This window comes from Protopterus annectens, chromosome 3.part0 (genome assembly GCF_019279795.1).
Source record: "Protopterus annectens isolate FY-2018-M chromosome 3.part0, PAN1.0, whole genome shotgun sequence".
Taxonomy (NCBI): domain Eukaryota; kingdom Metazoa; phylum Chordata; order Ceratodontiformes; family Protopteridae; genus Protopterus; species Protopterus annectens.
In genome coordinates this window covers 448,289,761-448,317,692 of record NC_056731.1, presented here as the reverse complement: position 1 = coordinate 448,317,692, position 27,932 = coordinate 448,289,761, and the positions used below count along the sequence as shown (strand labels likewise).

At 45.6% G+C, this 27,932-nt stretch overlaps 1 protein-coding gene across 2 annotated transcripts in view; it reads right to left on the bottom strand.

The window, feature by feature from the left end:
- CUL1 (cullin 1) overlaps nt 1-27,932 on the bottom strand; it is a 3,347,782-nt gene that overhangs the window by 1,194,965 nt on the left and 2,124,885 nt on the right. For both annotated transcript variants that reach the window (XM_044064870.1, XM_044064871.1), the window contains exon 15: nt 12,573-12,649. In XM_044064870.1, the coding sequence (XP_043920805.1) occupies nt 12,573-12,649 (77 nt within the window). The remainder of the gene's footprint in view (nt 1-12,572; nt 12,650-27,932) is intronic.

Sequence of the window (27,932 nt, the reverse complement as noted above, 5' to 3'; positions counted from 1 at the left end):
TCATGGCTAGGGTAGCCGAGGTATATACCTTTTTTCCCCACCTTTCTAAGGATCTAGAATCTCTCTCGGAAGGTAATGGATTTTTAGCAGTAGAGGCCTTCATTCCCTTGGGGCCCTGAGAAATGGTTTCAGGGTCCGCAGTATTGCTTTTGTAAAGAAATTGGTGTGAGTTAGGAACTCTGTAGTACCTATCAGGCTTGACTGGGGCTGGAGGCAGGGAATCCGGATTAAGGCAGGCCTCCGAGTAAACATCATCAAGTATGTCCAAGACAGGAGGTATCGCCAGAGGCCTGTGCTGAGGTAGCAAAAAGAAATTCCCTAAGCCTTTTCTTGGAATCTGAATAATCTTGGCCTTCCCAGTGGAAATGTTCCCTCAAGGTATGCAAGGTTTCCCCGAATGAGTAATCCTCTGGGGGGGATACAGAAGGAATGGACTCCTCTGCATCGGAGTCTTCAAAAGGGGAGTAAGAATGTTCCTCCTCATCAGAATGCTCTGAAATAATGGAGCCCTGATCAGAAGAGGGTGATTCTACCTCCACTCTGGGTCTTTTGCCCGGTGGGGGTTGGTAACCCCTGATAAGAGTAATTAAATCCCAAGCCATTTTAAGCATCTGCTTTTTAGGCATGGGACCTGGAGATGGGCCCTGTGCAGCAGGTCTCTTGGAGTGCATGGCTGATTTAGACTTAGTAAAGGCCTTGATGGAAAAGGAAGAGGAAGGCCTGAAGACACCATGGGTGGAGGTAGACTTGTCCACATTATGAGGCTCAACACTAACAGTGGCTTTGGTATCTGTAGTCAGGGTGTGGGCCGAGGAACCTGCGGCCTTGGTTACAGAGGACACCGCCAGAGAAGCGTCGTCGGTAGTCAGGGGCTGCGTAGGCGTCTCGCTGAGAACCGGACCACGTGCAGTCGGTTTTGGCGAGGTGTCGGTGGAGGCCGCGGATCTCGCGTATCGGTCCTTGTCCTTGCGTTTTTTGGACAAAACAGGAGTCGGAGTCTCCGACATTATATAGTTAAAAGCTTTCCCAAATTAGTGCTGGGCGAACTCCGCCCGACGCTTAATAGTGCGTTTATTGAAAGTAGCACAAAAGTGACAGCCCGAGACGTCGTGGTCTGGGCCTAAACAAGGTATACAGAGGGAATCGAAATCCTTATGCGGTATTTGTTTCCCACAAGAAATACAATTGTTAACTTTGTCTGACATCGGTCTGAGGCAAGAAAAGTTTCCCCAACGGGGTACTTAGCTTTAAAGAAGTCTTTGGTTTCAAAATTTTAACTGCTTCTGCTTCGGGCACCGCGCGGCAAAAAAGACTGAAGAAAATGGCGTCAGCTGGTTCTTTTATACCCCTGTCGCACTGATGTCAGGGAAGAAGCGACTACAACCAACGCCGGACCTAGACTTTGGAATTCGGCCGACCGAGGACCCACCTGATGGCAGGAGAACCCATCTGCAATGACTGCAGCTGTATGCACGATGAACATCTGCTTCTGCTTCGGGCACCGAGCAGCAAGAAAGACTAATGTAATGGTGTCGGCTGCATGTTTTATACCCCTGACGACCTGACATCATAGAAGAAGGGACATCAACTGACGTAGGACCCAAGACTTTGTTAATCAGGTCGACTGAGGGCAACCTGCCAGCAGATTACCCAAATGTAATGACTGCAACAGTGAAACACGAAGAACATCCCTCTTTCCTTGGAACAAGGAACATCCTGTAATAGAAAAACTTTCCCTTCTGGCAAAGGGAAACTGGTTGAATATTGTCTTGGGAAATTAGATAACTGACAAGGAGGAGGCTGATGAATACCTGAAAATGTAGGAAGGATCTTACTTGTCTGTTGTAATTCTCTGACAAATGGGAAAGGATAGACACAGTCTTTGAGAGAGAGGAATTTGGCAAAAATGAAGACGGTAGTCATATGGAAGTTAGTATATCAGGAGAGGAAGAGTTTTGCTCCCAAGAGTCATGACGTGGTTTCTCAGGGAAAAATCCATTTAGAAGACAGTTTACCCTTTTGAGGCTTCTTTGATGTCTATGCACAAAAGAACCTGCTTTGGTACGACAATTATTTTGGTAATTATGAACAGGGGAAAGAAAAATCTGCTTAAGGTCTTGCATAACCTTACTCTTGCCTTCTGACACCTTAAAGAGGTCTGCAGTTGCATAGGAATTTAGCTTAGACATTCTCTGGAAGGGACAGAAGCCTAAGCCAGGAATACCCTCAAATGACTAACCCTGACACAGCCGCCCTCAAAGCAGCAGAGGCATCATAACTACTCTAAACCGAATGTGTAGGTACCTGGGAAGCAGAAATAAGCAAGGAAGGGGCTGAGATCTTGATGGAATCAGGCAAATCCAGCAGGATAGCTGATGGCTCTAAATGCCACAGTAGCAGAAGTATACACCTTCTTCCCATACTTATTTATGGCTCTATCTGTTGGCAAGACTTTAGGAAGAATACTAAGTTTTGTGCACTTGTCAGCTGAAAGTGAAATGACACACGGACATGATGATGGATTGTTATAAAGAAAATTTTGAACCTCAAGAACCTTGTAAAACCTGTTTTTTAGGAGCAGGAGTTTAAGACTCACCAGCTTGAGAAGCAGACCTAAAAGTGTCTAGTACTGGGTTTGAGAACATAGGGTATTGCAGAAGGTCTATGGGAATCCATCTCAAGGAGGTTCAAAATACCTCTTCTGAACATTAGGCAACTGAGAGCATTTCCATTTAAAATGCTGCATCATTTTAAGCATGGAAGCGCCAAATGAAAGATCATCCACTGGGGAATTTGGAAAGAGAAAACTCCTCATCAGAACCCACTGCAAGATGAGAATGAATATGGGAAGGATAAGCTAAAGATTCCTCCCCAGAATCTAAATCTTCTTCGTCAGAAGACGATTACTCCCTAGTCCTTTTTAAATGGGTGGAAAAAAGGGAATTCCTACAAGAGAAGGAATGACAACACCTTTGAGGAGGCTTCAAAGCCATCAGGGCTTTAAAAAGACCTTGGGTAAAGTCTTCCCATTCTTTCGACAGCAGGGGACATCGTGGTCTGGGCCTAAGCAAGTGATGCAGTAAGAATGAAAGTCTCAGTGTGGTATTTGCTTTTCACAGGCAAGACAATTTTTAACTTTTTCTGACATCGGTTAGTGCAAGAAAAAAGGATCCACAACGGAGTACTTAGATCTAGAAAACTTCAGCTTCAATTCAGATGATGAAACTCAGGTAACGGCCGACTGGCACTCATGCGAACAGCTTCTGCTTCAGGCTCCTCAGCAAGAAAGACTGATGTAATGGTGTCCGCTGCCTTACTTTGTACTACTGACAGCCTAACGTCAGTCCTGAAGCGACAGCAACTGACGTAGAAATACTAAGCCTCTGGCATTCAGGCCGGCCGAGGGCTACCCTGGCAGGGATAACCCAAATGTGATGACTGCAACAGTGAAACACGAACATCAAATGTTATCCAGAGAAACTCTGGACCAGAAGGCAGCTGAAGTAGTCATAGATCTAGTAGAATGCACCTTAATATGACCTGGTGAGGTTAAACCTATAGCTGAATATGCCAGGGAAAATGCACTGGGAAATCCAACGGGCGATGATGACATTCAAAACTAGTTTCCCTAAAAAGGGCTCAGAATAGGAGGATAAAGAGTTGGTCAGACTTACGAAAGGATTTAGCTCTACGCAGATAAAAATGCAACTGTCTATGAACATCCAACAAGTGCAGTTTGTACTCCCCCTTATTCTGAAAGTTTTGGAAGAAAACCGTGAGATTAATTACTTGATTAATCTTTGATTCCAAAGCCACTTTGTGAAGAAATAAGGGGTTAGTGCACAAAGAAACTCTGTCCTTATGAAAAATCAAATAAGGAGGCTTGACTGATAACGCCTGAAGCTCCGAAACCCTTTTAGCTGATGTAATGGCAACCAAGAAAGCCGTCTTCCAGGACAGGAACTGTAGGTCCACTGAAGCTGCAGGTTTGAAGGGGATGAGACCAGAGCTTGCAGAACTAGCATGAGGTCCCAAGGAGGTGCTGGGTCTTTAATAGGTGGCCGAAGTAAAAAGGTGCCTTTCAAAAAGGCCTTATAAAGCTCAGAAGAAGTCAGAGAAGCCATATCATCGCCTACATGAAAGCTAGGTATAGCTGCCAGTTGGACCTTAATCATAGAAGAATTGGTGCCTTGATGAAAGATGCTTGCTAAAAATTCTAGAACCGCCAGAACCGGAGCAGTGAAGGGGTCTAGGAGGGTAAAATTACAGAAGACCAGAGGGCCAAGCATGAACCAGAGCATCTCTGGGAGCTTCCCTCTGAGAGGGGGTCCAGAACAAAAAACCCACTGCACTTTGCATTGGAAGGAGAGGTGAAGGGATCGCAACAAGGCTGACCCCAATTGAGAAAGGTCTGTTTCACAACCGAAGGATTCAGAGACGACTCGTAAGGCGTCAGGATAGACCTATTGAGCCTGTCCACTAGAATAATGGACCTCCCTCCCTGGAATGTGCACTGCCACCAGAAAATGGCCAGTAGAGATCTCCCACTCCCACACGCTCATGGCCTTGCAAACACATGGGATAGCACCTGGTTCCCCCCTGTTTGTTGATGTACCAGACAACCGACATATTGTCTCTGGATGGCAATCATCCCAAGAGAAAGATGGGTACGGACAGCTTGCAACACTAGGAGCACCGCCCTCATCTCCAGCACGTTGATATGCAATTGAGTCTCATAGAGGGACCATCTGCTTTGGACTGTCCTTCCCAAACAATGCCCCCCATCTGAGTACGGAGACATCCATGGTCACTGTGGCTAAAGGGGCAGGCAGAAGAAAGGGGCTACCCCCAAAGATCATCGAGGGAACAAATCCACCACAAAAGAGAGTCCCTGCACGCCCATGATAAACAGGGTGAAAGAATGGGAGGTCTAGCAAAGACCATTGAACTGCAAGATTCCAATAACTCATGTGTAAACGGGCCAAAGGCAAGAGGGTGATCGTGGCCACCATGGACCCTAACGCCTGTAATACCAAGTCCGTCATCAGCGACTGCGTTTGAAGAATACAGAGGACATGTAGTTTTAGGACTGGATTCTATCTGAAGTTACAAAGACCTTGGTTTGAATTGTGTCCAACCGAGCTCCAATGAAATCTAACACTTGGACCGGAGTCAGTAGGGATTTGTTGAGATTGATGGTTATGCCCAACTGGTGGGCTATTAGAAGAAGAGAATCCCTTGCTTGGCAGAGTTGATGCCTTGAAGGGGCAGCAAGGAGCCAATCGCCCAGATAAGGGAGGACCTGGAAGCCTTGCAGCCGCAGTTGAGCCACTACCACTGCAATTACTTTGGTGAATACGCAGCGAACTGTGGTGAGACCAAAGAGGAGTGCTATCAACTGGTAATGATTGACCCCCCAGCCGGAAATGGAGGAACCTCCAAGAGTGCCTATCCATCTTGATGTGCTAGTATGCATCCTGAAAGTCAACTGAGCATATCCAGTTATTCTTCTGCAGGAAGGGCAGTATAGAGTGAAGAGTGACCATTTGGTATTTTTTTCTTGGCAACTGACAGATTTAAGGTGGAGAAATCCAGAATCGGTCTTAAGTTCCTCGTTTTCTTTATCACTAAAAAGCATGTGGAATAAATGCCTAATCTGGACTGGTCCTGGAGGACGGGCTGGATGACTCATTTTTCTAGCAGCTTTGCAATTTCCAGTGCTGCCTCCTCCCTTTATGCAGGTGGAACATCTGGGAGGTATGTGGGCAGAAACGGTGGTTGAATGAAGGGGATAGAATAGCCTCTGTATATAATCTGTAACACCAAACGATCGTCTGGGATTGAATTCCAGGCTGTTGGGTGTAGCAAGAGGTGTCCCTTGACTGCCTCCAGAGCTGAGCAGCCAGGCAACCCTGTGCAGTTCTGTCCCAGAAAGGTTCTCGAGACCCCTGATTCCTCGGTCCCCCCTCTGCCTCGGAAACGGTGTCTGTTGAATCATGTGAGTAGCCCTGCAATTTCCAGAATCACATTTTCTTAGCAGCCTGTTGATTTCTTGGAAAGGTTCATTGAGGGGTCCCGACAGCAGACAGATTTTTCCCATCTTTCTTGCTTTGGACTACAGTGCTGCATACAGACATTCCAAAGAGGGTGGAACCGTCATACTGGGTGTTAGTAAAAGACACCTTAGAGGGTACTGAGAAGGCACAAAGTTGGAGACAGGCATGACGCCTGATGGCAAACACCTCTTCCGGTAGCTCTAGCCGCGCCCTCGGTAGCATAAAAGAGGAGATGCATAGAGGTGGTAGCAATTGACATGAGAGTGGCCATTCGAGAGGAGAACACTTTCTTCTCCTCTGCCGTCATGGACTCCGAGGTAGACTCAGTGACCTCCTTGACCAGGTCGCGCTGAAGTCCAATTATGTGTGCCATATAGCTCAGCGCATACACCTAAAACATTGTTGAAGCGTACACCCACTTTCTGAAACAATCCATTGTCCTGGACTCGGTCGGGCAGATGGACCATAGAGCTCTCCTGCGTGAGCTCCTTCTGGTGACCACTAACACCACCATGGCATCAACGGGGATCCCTTGGTCCAGTAAGTCCTTAAGGCACACTCAGTACCTTGTCTGGGCATTTGGGGATTGGCGCCATGTCCGGCTCCTTCCATGCCAGAAATGTAATCAGATCCATCAATGGATCTGCTGCAGGGACATCCAGGATGTACAGCGCCCTCTGCCAAACATCTCCAGGAACACACATTTGTCCAGGTTGGGTTTCTGGACAGAACACCCCCCTTGCTGATGAAGAATCTCCATGATGTCTCTGAAGGAGACATCCTCAGGGGGTGACTGGGGGATCCTCCAAATCGATGTCCTCCATGAGGGACTCCGGAGGGAAGTCTAAGTGCCTCCTTTTGCACGTATGTTTTCAGGGCACCCCCTCAGTGGGAGTCTCTAGGCAGGACTTGACAAAGTCTCGCAGTTCCCATGCAGGAACTACCTGGGGTGAAGATGCGGCAGGCTGTCCCTGAGGTAGCAGGATGGCTGGATCCGCACCAGAAACAGAGGCAGCCAGCGTGGATTCCAAAGACGCGATCGTCAAGGGTCTCGAAGGGAATGACAGTACCCTCTTACCATCGTAGTTTCCTCATATGCAGTCTGGCATATGGAATTAGTAGAATGCAGGAGGCCATGAACCCTAGAGCTTGCAGGATTTTTCTTGTGGATAACTGGGTTCTGGTGGCTAGTTGAGAGAAGTAGCCTGTCAGGTAGGCTTGTTTTTCTGGAGTAAGGAATGCCGTCTGTAATGCTGTGTCCAGGTTTGCTCACAGGAATATAATTTTTTGTGTGGGGACTAGTTTTGATTTCTTATCATTGATAGTATACCCCAGGGAGGTCAGTAGGTCCTTTACAAAGGTCAGGTGCTGTAACAGCTTTTCCTGTCTGCCTGAATCAGGCAATCGTCTAAGTATACACAAATTTGAATATTTCTTTGTCTGCGAAAAGCAATGGCTGGAACCAAGCATTTTGTGAAATCTCTGGGGGCAGTGGATAAGGCAAAGGGAAGAGCAGAGAACTGAAAGTGCATAGATCCTGCCCTGAAAGTAGTAATTTCCTCCAAGATTCCCTGATTGGGATGTGTAGGTAGGCCTCTTTTAGGTCTAGGGTGGCTAAGTAAGCATCCTTGGAAAGCATAGGAAGAAGCTGCTGGAGGCTGAGCATTTTGAATTTTGGTATCACCAGAAAAGTGCTTAGAATGGATAGATCAAGGATTGGGTGCCTGGTGCCCTCTTTTCTGGGTACCAGGAAGAGTCTGGAATAGAAACCTTGGTCTATCTGTTTTGCAGGAACATGCTGTATTGCACTCATGGAGAGCAGGGAAAGGACTTGCTTTTTGGCCTCTGCCCACTGGTTTAGAGGAAGATCTGCGAACCCTTTTGGGGTTGGCAGAGTGTGGAAACAAAATTTGTATCCCTGGGACACTATGCTGAGGACTCATCGGTCATTGGTAATACAGGCCCAGCTGCTTGCATGGAAGGAGAATTTTCCTCTTAGGGGCACAAGCAGGTGGGCAGAGGTAAGACGTGGATGTGTAAAGTCATTGTGAGTTCTTACCATAATGGGTGGCTTTGCGCTCCCTGTTTCTGAAGAGGAAGAACCGCATTGCTTAGATCTTTGCATTCCCTGGGGCTGCTGTCTAGGGGGTCTGCTTCCCCTGGGTCTGGGCTGAGCTGGCCTGGAGGGGGCAGGAAAGGACCTGTGATTGGAGGGGCAATGCCTACTGAACCTCGGAGGCTGGACCTGTAAGAAGTCTAACTGTCTGCATAGATTTAGCTTTTTTCTCTTTTTTTAAGACCTCTTCTGCCTTGGTGCCAAACAAATTGTCTTTGTTCATTGGTGCGTCCAATAATTTGGATTTGACATGGTCTGGCAAGGTCTGTCCCTTAAGCCAAGCAGCCTTCTAAGGACAGAACCAATGACTGCTGCCCTGCAAGATGCTTCTAAGGTGTCAAAGCCACGTTGCAAGGTGTGCTTAGTAACTTGACTTGCAGAATGCATAAGCTCTTGTAATTTTTTATTTTCTGCACAAGCAGGAAAGGAAGATACTTTTTGTTTGAGGAGTTCTATGGTATGCTGCTATTTCAGCACGTGGAACTGACAATTTAATGCTCTAACAGCAAGAGTAGAAGAGTTGTTTACTTTTTTACCTCATCTGTCTAAATCTCGGGAATCCCTGCCTGAGGGGGTGGGATTCTTAGCTGAGGTTGCTTTGATTCCTTTAGGGCCTTGAGAGATGACCTCTGGGTCAGCAGTAGGATTTCTGAAAAGGAATTTGAGAGAGTCAGGGACTCTGTAGTACCTGTCAAGTTTCCTGGGAGCAGGAGGAAGGGTGTCAGGAGTCAAACTGCATTCCATAAAAACATCACCCACAACATACAGGACAGGAGGAATGGCTAAAGGTCTGCGCTCTGGTAAATCTAAGAATTCCCTGAGCCTCTTCTCTGACTGAGTATCGTCTTGATATTCCAATTTGAAATGCTCCCTTAAAGTATGAAGGGTTTCCCCATTTGAAAAATCCTCAGGTGGAGAGGCAGAAGGAAGGGATTCCTCTGCATTAGAATCATCATAAGCAGAGAGGGGTTGCATGTCTTCATATTCAGAAGTATCAGAGTCATCAGACTCCTGTTCAGATAAAACTACTGGGGACAAGTCTCTCTTTCTTTTGGAAGGGGTAGCCCGCTTCCCCTAACATAAGGTCTTCTACCATTTTAAGCATTTGTGATTGAGACAAGGAAGCATTTGCCTGAGCTTGGGTTGTTTTTTTTTTTGGCATAGTTCATATCCTCAGCCTTATAAACTTGGTAGTTTTAGAAAGAACTGAAGATGCGAAAGAAGTAGTCAGTCTGTGTCGAGTATCGGTAGTGCAAAGTAATTCCTCAGAAGTCGGTGCCTGCTCAGTGGCTCTGGACCCATTCAAGCTAGAGACATCAGCAGGATCTTTAGTCGAAGAGTCTCGCGGCATACCGGACTCCGAAAGTGTCTTGGTAGCGGCCTGCGAATCCACAGAACTGGGCATCAGGGGCTGCGAAAGCACCTCAATGATGACCGGAGAACTGACGACTAGCTTAGCAGAAGTGTTGTTGGCAGTTTTGGACCTGTGCGGTCTGTCTCTGTCTTTAACCTTATGTTTTTTCGGAAGATCGGTAGTCGGATGGCTTACCAAAGCCATATCGGAATTTGAGGACTGAGAGCGAAAATATCTAGCTACAATAATGGCCCGACGACGTATAGTTCTGGCACTGAACAAAGCACAAAAGCGACAGCGAGGGACATCATGGTCTGGACCTAAACAGGTGATGCAGTAAGAATGGAAGTCTCAGTATGGTATTTGCTTTTCACAGGCGAGACAATTGTTACCTTCTTCTGACATCAGTTAGAGGAAGAAAAAAGAATCCCCAACAGGGTACTTAGCTTTAGAAGAATTCAACTTCAATTCAGAAACGAAAACGCAGGTAGTGGCCGACCGGCACTTGTGCAAACTGCTTCTGCTTTGGGCTCCTCGGCAAGAAAGACTGATGTAATGGCGTCGGCTGCTTGATTTTATACCACTGACGACCTGACGCCAGTCCTGGAGCGACAGCAACCGGCGCAGAAATACTAAGCCTCTGGTATTCGGGCCGAATGAGGGCTACCCCTGGCAGGATAAACCAAATGTGATGACTGCAACAGTGAAACATGAAGAACATCTTATTTTCCTTACAGAAATGAGATGTTGATGGAAGATGGCATTGTTTTCAAAGGTCCCAAAATTGTTGTTCCTGCTTCTTTACAACAACAGTATATTCAGATTTTGGATTGTGGTCAGCCAGGTTCCACATACACTAAGAGGCAAGCAAGAGAATTAGTATTTTGGCCTTCAATACTGAAAGACATTGATAGAGTACTTTCTTCTTGGTCAGTATGCAATAGTACTAGATCGCATTTGCAAAGAGAACCACATAAACTAAGTCCAGTTCTGGAATTACCTTGGTTAACAACAGCCACTGATATCTTCGGGTGGAACAATCAACACCACTTGGTATTGGTAGACTCTTATTCGAATTGGTTTGAGATTGATCTACTACCTAATCTAACATTCATTGCTGTTATTACTAAGCTGAAATGTAATTTCTCAGTTCATGATAGTCCACACACAGTTATTTCTGATAATGGTATTCAATTTACTACTCAGTTGTTTCAGAAATTTGCAAGAGAATGGGACTTTTTACATGTTACTAGCGGTCCTGAATAGCCACAGTAATTGGTCTAGGTAAATGTGCAGTGCAGAGTGCAAAGCAATTACTTGAAAGGTCAAAGTGAGAAAATACAGATATATTTTTTAAATTTGCTTAATCTCAGAAAAATACCCCACCATTCTTGGCTCACCTGTTCAAAGACTTCTGTCTAGGCAAACCAGAACTACGCTATTAGTTCCAGTTTATTGAGGCCTAAAGCTAAGAACAATAAGACTATCAAGGCTCAATTATTCAACAAGTGTTCTATCCAGAACTCCACTTATGACAAGGCGAGCAGATTTCTTCATCCACTGAGGAAAGGAGAGACAGTGAGAATACAAACGGCGAAAGGTTTCGATCGGATTGGTCACGTTACAGGTATATGTGCTGAACAGAGATCCTACCTTGCAGAATCTGAGAGTGTGGAGTACAGCAGAAATCGCAGGCATCTTCTTCCTGTACCAGAATCATCATCACAATGCTGTTTCAGTAATACAGGCTCTAGATCTCAGAGTGAACCAAACGTTGTTCCCATTCCAGTGTGTGTTCCTACCTCTGATTCCATTCCTGAAGATGATGCAAATAATTCCAAGATCGAACATTTTGTAGAGGCAGCTCCAGCTACTAAGCCCAATTCCCAGTTTAATGTCACACGATATGGATGAATATCCAGGCCCAGACTGAAGTACACAGCAACATGGACTTAACTGTGTGTGTGCGCGCATATATATATATATATATATATATATATATATATGTGTGTGTGTGTGAGTACTTTATGTTATATTAATGCATGATAAGGAGATGTCTGTGATATCTGAATGCGTAACAGATTAACAATGCATGTTTAATTTTTTTTTCAAGAGGGAGGATGTAGATCAGTGTATGTGCTGTGTCTTTGAGAAGCATACCAAACTCTGAGCGTGCACATATAAATGCCAGGCACGTGCCATTCCTACTGCCATTTTGAGAGTGAAGCCAGGGAGTGAGCAGGTGTGATTGCAGCAGTTAGTTTGTATACAAGTTACTTAAGTTAAAGTCAGTAAATGTCTATCATGATGTGTTTGTATAAAATAAAGCAGCTTGAACAGAACCCACAAAGACTCTTCTATTGTGTCCAAAGTAGGAGAGCAATACCACCTTTTAAAATAAAAAAAGATCAACAAAATGCAGAAAGGCTGTTTTCTAAGAACTATACTGCCCTCCACTGTGGGTACTATAGGGAAATAATGGGCTTTCCATCAACAGTGCCAGGCTTTACAACACCAGTGGGTGGTCCACAATTTCCCACAAATACATACATATGCTTGGCACTATTGTTTTAAAAATTGGTCTTTCCTGACCACTTGACTTCTGCAGCTAGTATACAATTTGTGCTAAATCCTCTGTTTTCCTGAATCTCTCTATACATTTTTCCACACTCTTCAGTAGGGCATTTGAAGGTCAAAACACTTTACCTATATTTCCCTAAGTTACATTTCAACATTCAAACTCCTCGGATCCCTTCATACATGTTCCCCCATGATCTTTACGATACAGTCTGTGGCACATTCCCTTGAGAAGTGTTCACTATATACTAACTATGCACAATGTGTCAACTAAGATATCACTGTAGAACATGCCCATACAAGTAAGAAATACCTCTGCTACTATGGAAATGCTAAAGTGCCAAAAACATTTAGCAGTACCTTCAAGTTGCATAATCATTATTCTCTAATAATACAGTTCATATAATAAAACTCAGAACATGATGAAAAGGTATACCAATATATAAAAACTTAAAAGCAGGTATCTTACCTCAGACGGGAGTGCAAATGTGCATGACTGCTGAAATGGCCAGGATCCAGAACTGAGAACTTGAATGCTAAAATCCACTATGAAAAAGAAAAAAAATCAAATCAGTACAACAGATATATTTTGTTGCTACTTATACTCTACAAATAATTGGAATTCACAGTCGCTCTATTATAAAACACACTATTGTAAAAACAGAAAACAGAAGAATACCAAAACAAGGCACATTTGTTTCAAAATAAAAATATTTAAGATTACATGTGATCAATCTCCAGTAATAAAAATACTTTTATGGAGTGCAAAACCAAGCCATGGTGGGGTTTGAGATGGCTGGCTTCTTTCGAATGAGATGGCACTAAAAACACTGCCTAGGCAAATGATGAAAAGAAATGATGAGAAAAAATGTCCATTCATTTCCTTCATCCTCTAATGGGCACTTTATCCTAATTAGGATTGCAGTGCAGCCAAAATCTCCAAGCGAGCAGCAAGTTTAAGACAGATGCCCAATCCAGAACAAGGCGCTAAGTCCATCACAGTACACATGCACACACCCATGGGAAGAAACTAGACCACAAAGTAAAAAATCAAGTAGTAAATACAAAACAGTACTGCATCATAATGAGCTGGACAAGTTATTCTCCATGAGGTAGGTAGTGTGGCTGAGCAGTCTAAGGTGCTGGATTAAGGCTCCAGTCTCTTTGTGGGCATGGGCTCAAATCTCACCAGTACACTTGCCCAGCGTTTCCTGGAGTTCATTAATTCCAATGCCTTGGACAAGCTCTTCTTACTCCCACTAGAGGAAGCAACATCCTTGACCTGGTCATTACTAACATGGGCGACCGTTGCTCTACACCAATAGTCAGCTCCTCCCTGGTTATATCCAACCACAAACTAATCACTTTGGAAATCCAAATCCCTCCCAAGAACCCCCCCCCCCAAGCAAAGGTAACCACCATGAAAAACTTCTCTAAAGCTAACTTTGGGCTCCTACAAACAGAGGTGGCTGACTTCACGGCACCCATGTAAATGGAGAACAGTTGCATGACTGCCAAATCATAGACCAATGCACTGTACAAACATGTACACAAATGCATCGATCTTGCCATACCCAATAGAACCAAGATGCACTCCTCCCAAAAAAGGAAGCTAATCTGGTGGTCCCCTGCCATAAACAAATTCTACAACAGGAGGAGGAAACTGATGTAGAATAAGGTGAAGTCCCAAGACTGGAAAAACTCCCTTATCAGCCTCAACAAAAAGTTGAGATCCTTCATCAAATCCTCTAAAGCTATGAAAACAGAACTGCAGCAGATAGTAAAGACAACCACAAGGCCTACTATAGTTATGCAAAGAACCTCCACGGCAATACCCAGATTAGCTCTGTGCTACTGCACAATGGTACCTCCTATACCGAGCCAACAGATATTGCCAATATACTGGCCAAAAGATTCAATGCCAACTTTACCCCCCCAGAGGACCAATCACAATACCAGCAGATTGCCAGGCTCCCAGTACTACTGCTGCACAGGTAAAAAGTACAGTTGTGTACACTTACCATAAATGTAGATGTTAGAGTGTATTCACTGTTGCAGTCATCACCTGTGGGTTATCCCTGCTGTGGTAGCCCTCGGCTGTCCCGAATACCAGAGTCAATGTTTTTCTGGGTCGGCTGCTGTCGCTTGTTGACTAACGGCAGGTCATCAGTGCTATAAAGCAAGGCTGCCTACACCATTACATCAGTTTTTCTTGCCCTAACCAGTCAGAAGCCCAAGGAAATATGGTAAAGTGGTCCTGGTGGCTTAAAGCCACCGTAAGAAGTTTATGTCTCCCTAAGGAAAGAAGACATAAGGGGGAAGGAGGGAGGGAAACCAGGCCTGCAACAGTGAATACACTCGAACATCTACATTTATGGTAAGTGTACGCAACTGTACTATGTTCTTCATGTTTCACTGCTGCAGCCATCATCTGCGGGAGGATTCCCAAAGCTGAGGACAGGGGTAAAAGGATTAAGTTAGAGACCTAGGCATGGGTCAGCAAGCCCTGCAGAACTGCAGAGGCAACCCCTGCCCTAGCCTTAGAGAAAAGAGGTAGGTGGTAATGCTTGGTAAAGGTATGGACAGAAGTCCAGGTGGCAGCTTCCAAGATGTCCCTGGTGGGAACTCCTTTGAGGAATGCTGTGGAAGTGGAGGCTGCCCTAGTGGAATGGCTATGACTAGACTTAGGGGGTGGTTTCCCATGTAATCTGTAGCAGAAATGGATACAGTGTGACATCCATTTGAAAATAGTTTGCTTGGAAATGGGCTTCCCCTCTGCCCCTGGGGCAAAGCTGACAAAATGTTGGTCTGTTTTCCTGAAGGGTTTAGTACAGTCCAGATAGTATCTGAGCTGTCTGTGCACGTCTAGTGAGTGCAGAATTCTTTCCCCCTTGTTTTGAGGGTTAGGAAAGAAGATGGGTAGATGTATGGCCTGGTTCAGAGTCACATTAGAGACCACCTTGGGCATAAAGGAGGGATTAGTCCTCAGGAAGATGCTGTCTGCATGGAAAATAACTGAAGTTCTGAAACCCTTTTGGCTGAGGTGATAGCTAAGAGAAAAGCAGTCTTCCAGGAGAAATATCTTAGTTCTGCTGAAGCAGCAGATTCGAAGGGTGGTAAGGTTAGTTTTTCCAAAACATAATTCAGGTCCCATGCTGGTGTGGATGGCCTTCTGAGAGGTCTGATATTAGAAGACCCTCTGAGGAATTGTTTAATCAAATAGTTTGAGAACAGGGGCTGATCTGTATCAAAATGAGCTGAAATGGCTGAGATGTGGATTTTAATAGAAGAGAAGGAAAGTCCACTATTGAGCAACTATGCTAGGTAGTTCAGGATAAGAGGGATGGAAGGTTGTGAGGTACTGCCCCCTCTGGGATGGCTCCAGGAGCATACGCTTTTACATTTTTCTGCGTAAGATTTTCTGGTGCTGGGCCTTCTGGCCTCTGTGATGATGTCTAGGACATGTTTGCTTAACAGGGGTCCCTTGTTTGCCTTTAGAGTATTAGCCATGCTGACAGTTTGAGAGTCTGCAAGTCTGGATGCAGCACCCCCCCCCCCCCACAAACACACACATACACTTGAGTCAAGAGGTCTGAGATCAGGGGAATCTGCCTCGGAGGCTGTATTGTCAGGCTGTGAAGTAAGGGGTACCAATGCTGTCTGGGCCAATCTGGAGCAATGAGGATGGCCTTTGGTCTCTCCTCCCTTATCCTGATCAGTACCTTGGGAATAAGAGGCAAAGGAGGGAATGCATACACAAAGAGGGAGTTCCAGGGGAAGGTCAAGGCATCCACCTTCCATGCTAGGTGGTGATACTCCCTGGTACAGAATTTTTTCAACTGGTGGTTGAGGTGCAAAGCAAAGAGATCCACTTCTGGAGTCCCCCACTCCTGAGTGACTTGCAAAAAGATTTTTCTGTAGAGCTACCATTCATGGGGTCCAGTAAGTTTCTGCTTAAGTGGCATGTCAGGGTGCTGTTGATCCCTGGTAGGTACTGGGGTATTAGGTGTAATCCGAAGGAGGAGGCTGTCAGCCAGAGGTTCGTGGCTAGCCTGCACAGAGGGTAAGATTGGGTCCCTCCCTGTTTGTTGATGTACCACATTACTGTGGCATTGACTGTTTTGATAAGGAGAACTCCTGGCTTGAGATGGTGTTTGAAGGATGTCAGAGCCTTTTGTACTGCCATCACTTCCTTCTGGTTGATGTGAAGGGAAGGTGATAGGCATCCCAAAGATCTTGGATGTATCTGCCTGCTAGGTGAGCACCCCAAGCAATGTCTGAGGTGTCGGTGGTAATGGTCTGCCTGGTTGGGTGGAGGATGAAGGGAAGAACCTTGTTCTTGGCACAGGTCACTGCCCACCACAGAAGCTCTGCCCTTATACAGGGGATCAGAGGAAGAGAGGTCTCTAGAGGCTGAGTGTGCTGACAGCAAAGGTTCTTTAGATACCACTGAAGTTTTTGCATGTGAAGCCTGGCCAGAGGAATTAGAAGGATGCAAGATGCCATGTACCCCAAGGCTTGCAGGAACTTCCTCACAGTGAGGTGACTTCTGAAAGCCAGCTGGGTAAAGTAGAGAGGCAGGAAGCTCTGTTTTTCTCGGCATAGGAAGACCATTTGGAATGTTGTGTCCAGCAGTGCTCCCAAGAAAATGATCTTCTTGGAGGATGTTTGCTTTGATTTCTTCTCATTGATGGTGTACCTTAAGGAGGTTAGGACGGTTTTGATATGAGGATTCAGATGCAGATACAGACGTGGAGCAGCTTTTCTTTGCATTCTGCCTGAATGAGACAATCGTCAACATAAGGGTAAATCTGTATATTTCTCTGTCTGCAAAATGCCATGGCTGGGTCTAAGCATTTGGTGAATACCCTGGGAGCACTAGATAAGCCAAGGGGTAGTGCAGAGAACTGAAAGTGTTGTGAGCCTGCTCTGAAGTGCAGGAATTTCCTGCAGGATTCCCTTATGGGGATGTGGAGGTAGGCATCTTTTAGGTCTAGGGTCACTAACCAGGCATTTTTTGTCAGCATGGGCAGCAGCTGCTGCAAAGTTAGCATTCTGAATTTGGGGACCACCAGGGAGGCGTTCAGAATGGATAGATCCAGGATGGGGCGCCAAGTGCCCTCTTTTCTAGGAACAAGGAATAGTCTGGAATACAAGCCTTTGCCTGCTGTCTCTGGGATAGGAGTCTGGGTAGTCTCTCCCTGCGGGGCTTACCTTGCCCCTGTCTGCTAGGTACAGGAAAGGAGCAGTGCTTAGAGGGAAAATTCCTGCTGAACCTAGGAGGTTGTACCTGAAAGAAATCTTTTACTGTCTGCATAGATTTTGCTTTGTCTTCCCATCTTTTTAAGCACCTCTTCTGCTTTTACTCCAAACAAGAGGTCCTTATCCAAAGGGTGCATCAATTAATTTAGACTTGACATGATCAGGGAGAGGTTGTTCCTTCAACCATGCATATTTCCTAATGACAGATCCTGACACTGCTGCCCTGCTTGAGGCTTCTAGGGCGTCACATCCACAGTGCAATGAGTATTTGGCCACTTGACAAGTAGAGTGCAGTAAATCTGCTAACTCTTTTGAATCGGCACAGTCAGAAAAGGTTGAAATATTTTACTTTAATAGCTCCAAAGTGTGTTGTTGATAATTTTAACATATGGAACTGGCAGATGAGTGTTCTGAAAGCTACGGTTGTAGAGGTGTATACTTTTTTTACCCCATCTGTCCAGAGCTCTGGAATCCTTGTCAGAAGGAATAGGATTCTTAGGAGAACTAGCTTTAGCTCCTTTTGGTCCCTGTGTGATGAGCTCTGGGTCTGCAGCAGGATTTCTGTACAGGTATCTGTGAAAATCTGGTACTCCGTAATATCTGTCAGGTTTACTGGGAGCAGGTGGGAGGGTGTCAGGGGCTAATGGGAGCAGGTGGGAGGGTGTCAGGGGCTAAGCTGGATTCATGGAAGACATCACCCACTAACTCTAAGATAGGGGGATGGCCAAAGGTCTGTGCTGGGGCAGGTCTAGAAACTCTCTTAGTTTTTTCTTAGACTGAGGGAAGTCCTGGGATTCCCAGTGGAAATGTTTCCTGAGGGTGTGAAGGGTTTCCCCAAAGGAAAGGTCTTCTGGTGGGGAGGAAGAAGGAATGGTTTTGTCTGCATCTGAATCCTCATAAGCAGTCAGAGGTTGCTGTTCCTCTTCAAAATCTGAATAATCAGATTCCTCAGAATCCTGTTCTGTCAGTATTTCAGGAGAAGGATCTTTTTCCTTTTAGAAGTTGTGGCCTGACCAACTCCTGATAAGGGAGATGAGATCTTCTGCCATTTTAAACATTGGGCTTGGTGTGGTGAACCAGGAGTAAGATGGTGGCTAGAGGTAGATTTTCTAGGAGTGGCCTTGCTTCTAGTCCTAAGAATATCCATCGGTCTGAGAGAAACGGTAGTCAGATGAGAAGACTTTTTTGTCTAGATTCAGTAGTGCGAAAGGCCTGCTCAGAAGCCGGTGCCTGCATCATGGCTCCAGACCCAACCGAGGCAGAGACAACCAAAGGCTCGGAAGACTAAGAAGATGATTTCTGCGGCATACCGGACTCCAAAAGGGTCTTGGTAGAGGCCTGAGTAGATATTGTATCGGGCATCAGGGGCTGCGAAGGCGCCTCACTGCATTCCGGAGAACTGACTATCTGCTTAGCGGTAGAATCATTGGAAAGCTTAGCCTTGTGTGGTCTTCATCTTTACCGCTTCATTTTTTCAGAATGTCTATGGATTGTTGGCTGACAGATGCCATTTCGGAATGCAAAGACAGAAGGTGAAAATACCTGTCTACAATAAGAGCTCTACGATGAATGGTTCTCATGTTAAAGAGGGCACAGATCCGGCAACAGGGGATGTTGTGGTCTGGGCATAAACAAGTGATGCAGTATGAATGGAAGGCTCGGTGTGGGATCTGCTTTCCACAGGCTAGACAATTGTTAACTTTTTCAGACATCGGTTAGTGCAAGAAAAAAGGATCCCAAACGGGTACTTAGCTTTAGACATTTTCAACTGTAATTCAAACTCTGGTAGTGACCAACCAGCACACTTGCGACCTGCTTCTGCTATGGGCTCCACGGCTAGAAAGACTGATGTAATGGTGCCTGCTGCATTGCTTTACAGCACTGACTGACGTCAGTCAACAAGTGGCATTAGCCGACGCAGAAAAACATTGACTCTGGTATTCGGGCTGGCCGAGGGCTACCACAGCAGGGATAACCCACAGGTGATGACTGCAGCAGTGAATCACGAAGCACATCAGCACTCTCCAAGGCCAAGAATACAGCTTCTATGAGACCTGACAATATCCCCTGCTGTGTTCTTCCATGAGACCTGACAATATCCCTGGCTGTGTTCTACATGAACTGCAGAGTGAACTGGCAGCTCACCCATGTGCCCCGTTCAGTCACAGCCTCACCTCAGGCTTTGTCCCTACCGAATGGCGCACTGCTACAGTCATCACTCTCCACAAAGGAGGAGCGATTACAGACCCTGGGAACTATTGCCCCATTAGCCTGATGAGTCTGACATGCAAAGCTATGGAACCCATCATCATTGACCTAATAAACAAGGATATAGGGAAAGTACAGTTGTGTACACTTACCATATATGTAGATGTTTGAGTGTATTCACTGGTGCAGTCATTACATTTGGGTTATCTGCTTGCAGGTGGCCCTCAGCCTGATTAACAAAGTCTTGGGTCCTGCATCGGTTGCTGTCCCTTCTTCCATGACATCAGATCGTTAGGTGTATAAAACATGCAGCCGACGCCATTACATCAGTTTTTCTTGCCCCAGATGTCAGGTGCCCCCCTAATGGGGAGCAATTAAATATAAAAGTAAAATGATATACCACCAACAAAAAGGCATACACCAAAAAGGCTTTTAAGCATAGTAAAGGAAAGTAGAGGTATAGCCAAAAGAAGTCAGGGGGCTGGAGGGAGGGTAACTAGGACTGCAACAGTGAATACATTCGAGCATCTACATTCATGGTAAGTGTACACAACTGTACTATGTTCTTCATGTTTCACTGCTGCAGTCATTACATTTGGGTAGATTCTCAAATCTATGGTTGGGAGGAGGAATTTAGATAGCATTAGGACCATCTATAAGGCCCTGCAAGACTGCAGTGGCAAAGCCATCTCTGGATTTAGAAAAAACTGGCAAATGATAATGCTTGGTGAAAGTATGCAGAGAACTCCAGGTAGCAGCTTCTAGGATGTCCCTGGTAGGAACGCTTCTGAGAAGTAGAGGTAGATGCAGCCCTGGTGATGGGAGGTCTGATCCCCTGGGGGATAGGTTTTCCATGGTGCTTATATGAATGCAATGGCCTATCCATTTAGAAACGGTTTGCTTTGAAATAGCCTTCCCCTCTTCCCCTGCAGCAAATGCCACCAGCAGTTGTTCAGATTTCCTTTGAGGTTTAGTCCTGTCCAAGTAGAATCTAAGTTGTCTGTGCACATCTAAGGAATGCAGTATCCGTTCCCCTTTGTTCTGTGGATTGGGAAAGAAGGTTGGCAAATGAATAGACTAATTAAGAACCACACTGGATACCACCTTGGGCATGAAGGACGGATTGGTTCTGAGGGACACCCTGTCCGCATGAAAGATGATGAAAGGCTCCACTGCCATAAGGGCCTGTAATTCAGATACCCTTCTAGCTGAAGTAATTGTTAAACGAAAAGCTGTTTTCCAAGAAATAAATTTTAAATCTGCAGTAGCAGCTGGCTCTGTAGGAGGTAGAGTGAGTTTCTCCAAAACAAAGTTAAGGTCCTAGGGCTAGGGTTGGAGCTCTCCTGGGTGATCTCAGATTTTTGGCCCCTCTGAGGAACTGCTTGAGCAGTAGATGAGAGAAGAGGGGAGGTTCTGTGCTATAATGAGCTGAAATGGCTGAGGTGTGGATTTTAAGGGAGGAAAAAGACAGGCCCTTGTGAAGCATCTCAGTTAAGTATAGTAAAATCTGAGGTAAATTGGGCGCTGCTGTGCTAATCCCTTGAGATTGGTTCCAGGCACAGAATCTTTTTCATTTTTCAGCATACAATATTTCGGTACTAGGCCTCCATACCTCTAAAATAATATCCATCACAGGTTTACTGAGGGCTGGTAGAGGAGAGATTATGTAATTAGCCAGGCTGCAAGGTTCAGTGTTAGAAGCTGAGGGTGCAGAATCTGGTTCTCCTGCTGAGACAACAGGGAAGGAGTCTGAGGCAGGTGCCATGGGGATAACAGTGACACGCTACGCAGGAGGGGGTGCCAGTGTTGGTGTGGCCAAAAATCTACCAAAACAGCAGAGGCCACCAAAGCAGACACCCAAACAACCACCACCTCAGAACACAACACCTGCAACACATAGACCTCACAGTCAGAGTGTCAAACAGTCACAGCCCTTAAGGCCAAACACAATGCCAGACACACTAGTCATTGGTGACTCCATAGTCAGACACACTGACGTCCCGCTCACCAGACTGAGTAAGGAGAAGTTCACAGTAAGCTGCCTGTCGGGTGCTAGAATCCGCCACATAACGCAAGCACTCAGGTCTCTCAACAGCAGGTACAAATACGACTCAGTCATTGTCCACGCTGGTGTAAACGACCTGAGATGTACCTCCTTGGACTACATGAAAAGAGACATTGAGGAGCTCTCTGATTATGTAGCCCAGGCAGGTATGACCCTGACCTTGAGCAGTATCCTACCTTCACCAAGAATGATGCCACAATACAGAGATAAGATGATCAGCTTTAACAATTGGCTTAAACTCTGGTGTCATTCAAAGGGGATCCAATGTCTGTCTGCCTGGGATGACATGCTGGACAAGCCACGCTGCTTCGCAAGGACGGCTTGCACCTGTCACCCTGGGATTCGGATATTGGCAAAGGCTCTTGCCACCCCATAGTGCCTTTTTAGGCAAGGCTCAAATTCTAAACCTACCACCCTAGAACACAAAAAGGAAAAACTAAGGGTAATGCTGCTCAATGCCAGAAGTCTAAATCTCAAAATGCACGACTCGAGGCCCTTCTCAGTATGGAGAACATCGATGTCTGTGCAGTGACAGAAACCTGGTTCAAGGCTCCTGAGAGCACCCCAGCACTATCAGGTTTTACCTCTTATCATGCGTTCCGCCCCAAAATCCGGACAATACCAAGAAAGGAGGGGGTATCCATATTCATCAAAGACACCCACACCTCAAGACTGGTGGCAACGCACGATGCATCGGAGACCATCCAGGTGCAATTAACCATAGGCAAGACTGCTCTGCAAATTGTAGCATGTTACAGGCCACCCTCACAAACTCAGGAACCTCACATGGCCTTCCTGAAAACACTAGAGGGATAAATGTATCACCAAACACCATCATACTAGGTGACTTCAATTACCCTAATATAGACTGGGAACACTACTCAAGCCCAAACACCCTAGCCCAAAAGTTCCTGGAATTCATAAACTCAAATGCCATGGAACAACTAGTCACCATCCCACAAGAGGAGAAAACATACTTGATCTCATCATCACGAACATGGGAGCACAATGTTCAACACCGGAAGTATACCCCTCACTGGTGAGATCAGATCACAAACTAATCTCGCTGGAGGTCCTCATCCCACCCCACCTGAAATAAAAAGACCACAGTAAAGAACTTCGAAAGCCGACTTTCACACTTCTAAAGACTAGTGTGGTCTCCTTTAAGGCCCCGAGCATGGAAAACAGTACTCAAGCCGCTGAATCACTTACAAATGCCTTCTACCAGCACCTGCAGGACTGCATGGATAAGGCAATCCCAAGCAAAACAAAGACTCTTTGTACCAAAGGCAAGCGTCCAGTCTGGTGGACCCCAGCCATAAACAAACTCTACAACAAAAGGAGGAAGCTACTACAAGATAGAGCAAAATCCTTAAAAGGTAAGACACCCTTGATCACTATAAGTAAAAACTAAGAGCTCTCATAAAATCATCCAAAGCAAATTTTGAGAGAAAAATAGCTAAAGACTCAAAAGACAATCATAAGGCCTTCTTTAGCTATGTTAGAAACCTGGGAGGAACCTCCCAGATATGCTCAGAACTAGTTCAAAATGATGTGAAGATTACTGATCCTACAGACATTGCCAACATACTGGCTGACAGGTTCAGTGCAAACTTCTCCCCCCCCAAAAGGAGAGATATCTATACCAGCGATTGCAGCCCCCAAACATCTCCAACGCCCAAGTGAGAACTGCTCTCTCCAAAGCAAAAACACAGCATCCATGGGACCTGATGGTGTCCCCGGCTGTGTGCTCCACGAACTCAACGAGGAATTAAACCCACAGCTAGGACAGCTGTTTAATCATAGTCTTACCTCTGGATACGCACTCAGGAGTGGCGCACTGCAACTGTGGTCCCACTTCACAAAGGCGGTGCCTCCACCGACCCTGGAAATTACCGCCCATTAGCTTGACAAGCCTTATCTGCAAAGCCATGGAGAGGATCATAATGGACCTCATAAATAAAGACATAGGAATTTGCAGACTTTGGATCCATCCCAGTTTGGCTTTGTCAAAGGCAGATCATGCCTTCTAAACTTGGTTGACTTTTGAAACAGTCACCAAAGCCATTGATGAGGGAAAGGCAGTCCATACAGCCTACCTCGATCTGGCGAAGGCCTTGATACAATACCCCACTCGGGTATCATTGAAAAACTCATCAGCTTAAATGTTAACCCATACATCACAAGATGGGTTGCAAACTGGCTGAGTGACAGAACCCACAGGGTCAGAGTTGCTGGCGCCATGTCAGACTCAAAGCCTGTCACAAGTGGTGTACCACAGGGCTCAGTCCTGGGCCCACTCTTGTTTGGCATCTACTTTTCCAGTACAAGCAAACACAGGAGGGTTATGGCTGACAAAGTTTGCAGATGACTGCAAACTGGCCATAGTGGAAAACACATCTGACACAGATATCCTTCAGAAGGGTCTCACAGAAACGGATAACTGGTGCCAGAGCCATGGCCTAAAGTTAAATGCCAGAAAATGCATAGTCATACCCGTTGGGGAAATCAAGGCTACCCCTAGCTACCAAATAGGTGGCAATCCACTGAGCATAGAAGAAGTTATCAGGGACCTGGGGACCCAGGTTGATAGTAGTCTGTCATTCGACACCCATGTAGCTAAAGTAGTTAGGAAGACCTTCTACATTGCCCACCTTATCATGAAGGGATTCTCATCTAGATCAAGGGAGGTCATAGTCTCCCTATACTCATCACTCATCAGACCAATGATTGAGTACAATGCCCCATTCGAATGTATCTGACCCGACACTTGCAGCAGCTGGAGAGGCCACAAAAGTTCCTCACCAAAAGGATAAAGGGTCTCAAACATCTGTCCTATGCTGCCCGACTGAAAGAACTCCAGCTCTATTCAGTCGCTTGCTCAGAGGTGACCTTTGCCTAACATACAAGGCCATGTCAAACCCAGATTTGATGAATATGCTTCACCTCAAAAATCTAGATCCGTCAGAGCCACAAGGGCGGAGACTTAAACCTCGACACGGCTATTAATAGGACGCGCTGGAGGGATAGATTCATCACCCAAAGACTCCCTATGCTGTGGAATAAAATCCCGGTATATGTGAGGCAGAGCACCTCGCTGGCCTTGTTCAAGAGAAATCTTGACCAATGGATGGGAGATCGCAGATATACCCCAGGGATTACCTCAGTGTCACTGCTCAACAGAGGCACAGCAAAATAATGGGTATAGTTCCCCATACTAAAGGGGTGGCGTAAGCCACAAAACTATGGGCTAGGCTTGTAAATGCCCTCGGGCAGATAGCCTAGTATGAACCTATGAACCTATGAACCAGTCTGGAGCAATCAAAATCATCCTTGGTTTGTCCTGTTTGATATTTAGTAGTACTTTGGAAGGCAGAGGCAGAGGGGGGAAGGCATAGACTGATAGGGGTTTCCAGCTGAAGGACAGAGCATCCACTTTCCAAGCTTGCTTGTGGGGAGTCCTTGTGCAAAATTTGTCCAATTGGTAGTTCTGAGGAAAGGCAAACAGGTCTACATCTGGGCTCCCCCATTTGCTTGTCAACATGTTGAAAATCTTTGGTTCCAGTTTCTACTCGTGTGGGTCCATGAGGTTTCTGCTTAGTCCGTCTGCCAGTGTACTTAATTTTCCTGGCAGGAATTGAGCTTGTAGGTGTACTTGGTAGCTCAAGGCTGTGTTCCGCAATGCCAAGGCTAGTATGCAGAGGGGGTAAGAATGTGTACCCCCCTGCTTGTTTATGTACCACATAACAGTGGTGTTGTCCATCTTTACCATAAGTTGTCCTGGAAGAATGTGGTCCTTGAAGGCTGTCAGAGCATTCTGTACAGCCGACATTTCTTTTTGATTGATATGCAGGTGCATTTGACTTGGGTTCCATTTGCCCTGAATGTACTTCCCTGTCTGGTGAGCCCCCCCATTGCATAGTCTGATGCATCTGTTGTTAGGGTTTGGGCAGCAGGGGGTGGTGTGAAAAGTAGTCCCTTGTTTTGGTGGCAGGCCTCTGCCCACCAAAGGAATTCTAGGAGTAGGCAAGGTATGACATGAATCATTGTTTCTAGATCCTGAGAATGTTGACACCATAGGCTTTTTAGATACCACTGCAGTTTCCTCATATGCAGTCTTGCATATGGAATTAGAAGAATGCAGGAGGTCATGAACCCCAAGGCTTGCAGTATTTGTCTTGCAGATAGCAGGGTTTTGGTGGCCACATATTTGAAGTAGGCTGTCAAATTAATTTGTTTCTCTGGCGTGAGGTAAGCCATCTGGGAAGTTGTATTCAAGCTTGCTCCCAGGAATATAATTTGTTGACAGGGTACCAGGTGTGATTTCTTTTCATTTATGGTGTACCCCAGACAAGTTAGAACCCTTTGTACAAAGGCCAGACGATTGAAAAGTATGTCCTAGCTTTCTGCCGGAATTAGACAATCGTCCAGGTATGGGTATATTTGCATATTTCTTTGCCTGCAAAATGCAATAACTGGAGCTAGGCCCTTTGTGAATACCCTGGGCGCAGTAGATAAGCCAAAGGGCAGTGCAGAGAACTGACAGTGCGTGTAGCCTGCTTTGAAGAGTAGGTATCTTCTGCAAGATTCCCTGATTGGGATGTGCAGGTATGCTTCTTTTAAATCTAGTGTTGCCAACCAGGCATTTTTGCCTAGTATAGGAAGTAATTGGTGAAGAGTCAGTATCTTGAATTTTGGAATTTCCAAAAAGGTGTTTAGAGTAGAAAGGTCCAGGATAGGACACCATGAATTGTCTTTTCTGGGTACCAGAAAAAGTCTCGAGTAGAAACCTTGTCCCTTTTCGTCTTCCCGTACCGGGTGAATAGCCCCCATACTTGAGAGAAAGTACTTGTTTTTGGGTCTCTGCCCACTAATTTGGGGGTAGGTCCAGCCACCTGCTTGGTGTTGGAAACGTGTGGAAGTGAAATCTGTATCGCTGGGACACTATATTTAAAACCCAATTGTCCTGGGTAATGAGTTCCCAGTTCCTTGCATGAAGAGCAGTCTTTCCCCCCAAAAAGGCAGTCATTGATAAGTGCTTGGAAATTTTAAATGGAAGTCATTGAGACAGTTTACCATTGGGGGGAGTCTTATTGCTCCCAGATTTGGAAGTGGAGGCCCCCCACTGCTTAGTCCTGTGTGTCCCCTGGGACTGAAACGTGGGACTTTTGCTGTGTCTGGGTTTGGCTTGATAAAACCTGGAAGGGGCTGAAAAGGACCAATTCTTACAGGGCCAGTGCCTACTAAATCTAGGAGGCTGAACTTGTAAGAAATCTAACAGTTTGCATAGATTTAGCTTCATCTTCCATCTTTTTAAGAACTTCCTCAGCCTTGCTGCCAAACAGACAGTCCTGATTTAAGGGAGCATCCAACAATTTAGCTTTAACATGATCAGGCAAGGATTGCTCCTTTAGCCAAGCATGCCTTCTGAGCACAGACCCAGTAGTAACAGCAGCCCTGCAAGAGGCCTCTAATGAATCAAAACCACATTGCAAAGTATGTTTTCTAACTTGTTCAGCAGAATGCATTAAATCCTGTAATTCTTTAATTTTCCACACAGTCAGGAATCATCATCATTTTCTGTTTAAGTAATCCAATAACATGTTGCTGATAATTTAACATATTAAATTGGCAGTTTAAAGCCCTAATGGCCAAGGTTGCAGAAGTGTAAACTTTCTTACCCCATCTATCCAGCGCCCTGGAGTCTCTATCAGAAGGGGTAGGATTTTTAGCAGTAGAAGCCACTCATTCCCTCCAGTACAACTCTTTTGAGTGTATACCTTTAGTTCCTAGTGGGTGTGGCCTGAGCTTTTAAAAATTAAGTTATCACCTTACAATTCTAACAAATAATCAATGACAGAGGTCAAATATCAGTACAACTGTGTTTGCCATCATCTATGCTTCAAAATAAAATATTCTGGTACCTTGTATGTAGCATAGTTTTGGAATTATTAATGCAAGTATGAACAAGCAATATTTGACACCTAGAGGTGCAGTAGGAGGTAACTGCAGATGCACCTGGAGACGTCACTCAGATGTAATGAGTTAATGCCCTTGGGCCCCTGTGAAATAGTCTCTGGATCCGCAATAGGATTTTTAAAAAGGAGCTTGTGTGACTCAGGAACCCTGTAGTATTTGTCAAGTTTTCTGGGTGCAGGAGGCAAGAAATAAGGGGCCAAACTAGATTCCGAAAAAGCATCATCAACAATGTCCAGTACAGGAGGAATAGCTAAAGGACAATGCTGAGGTAGGAGTAAGAAATCCCTAAGCCTCTTTTTTGAATCAGAAAAATCC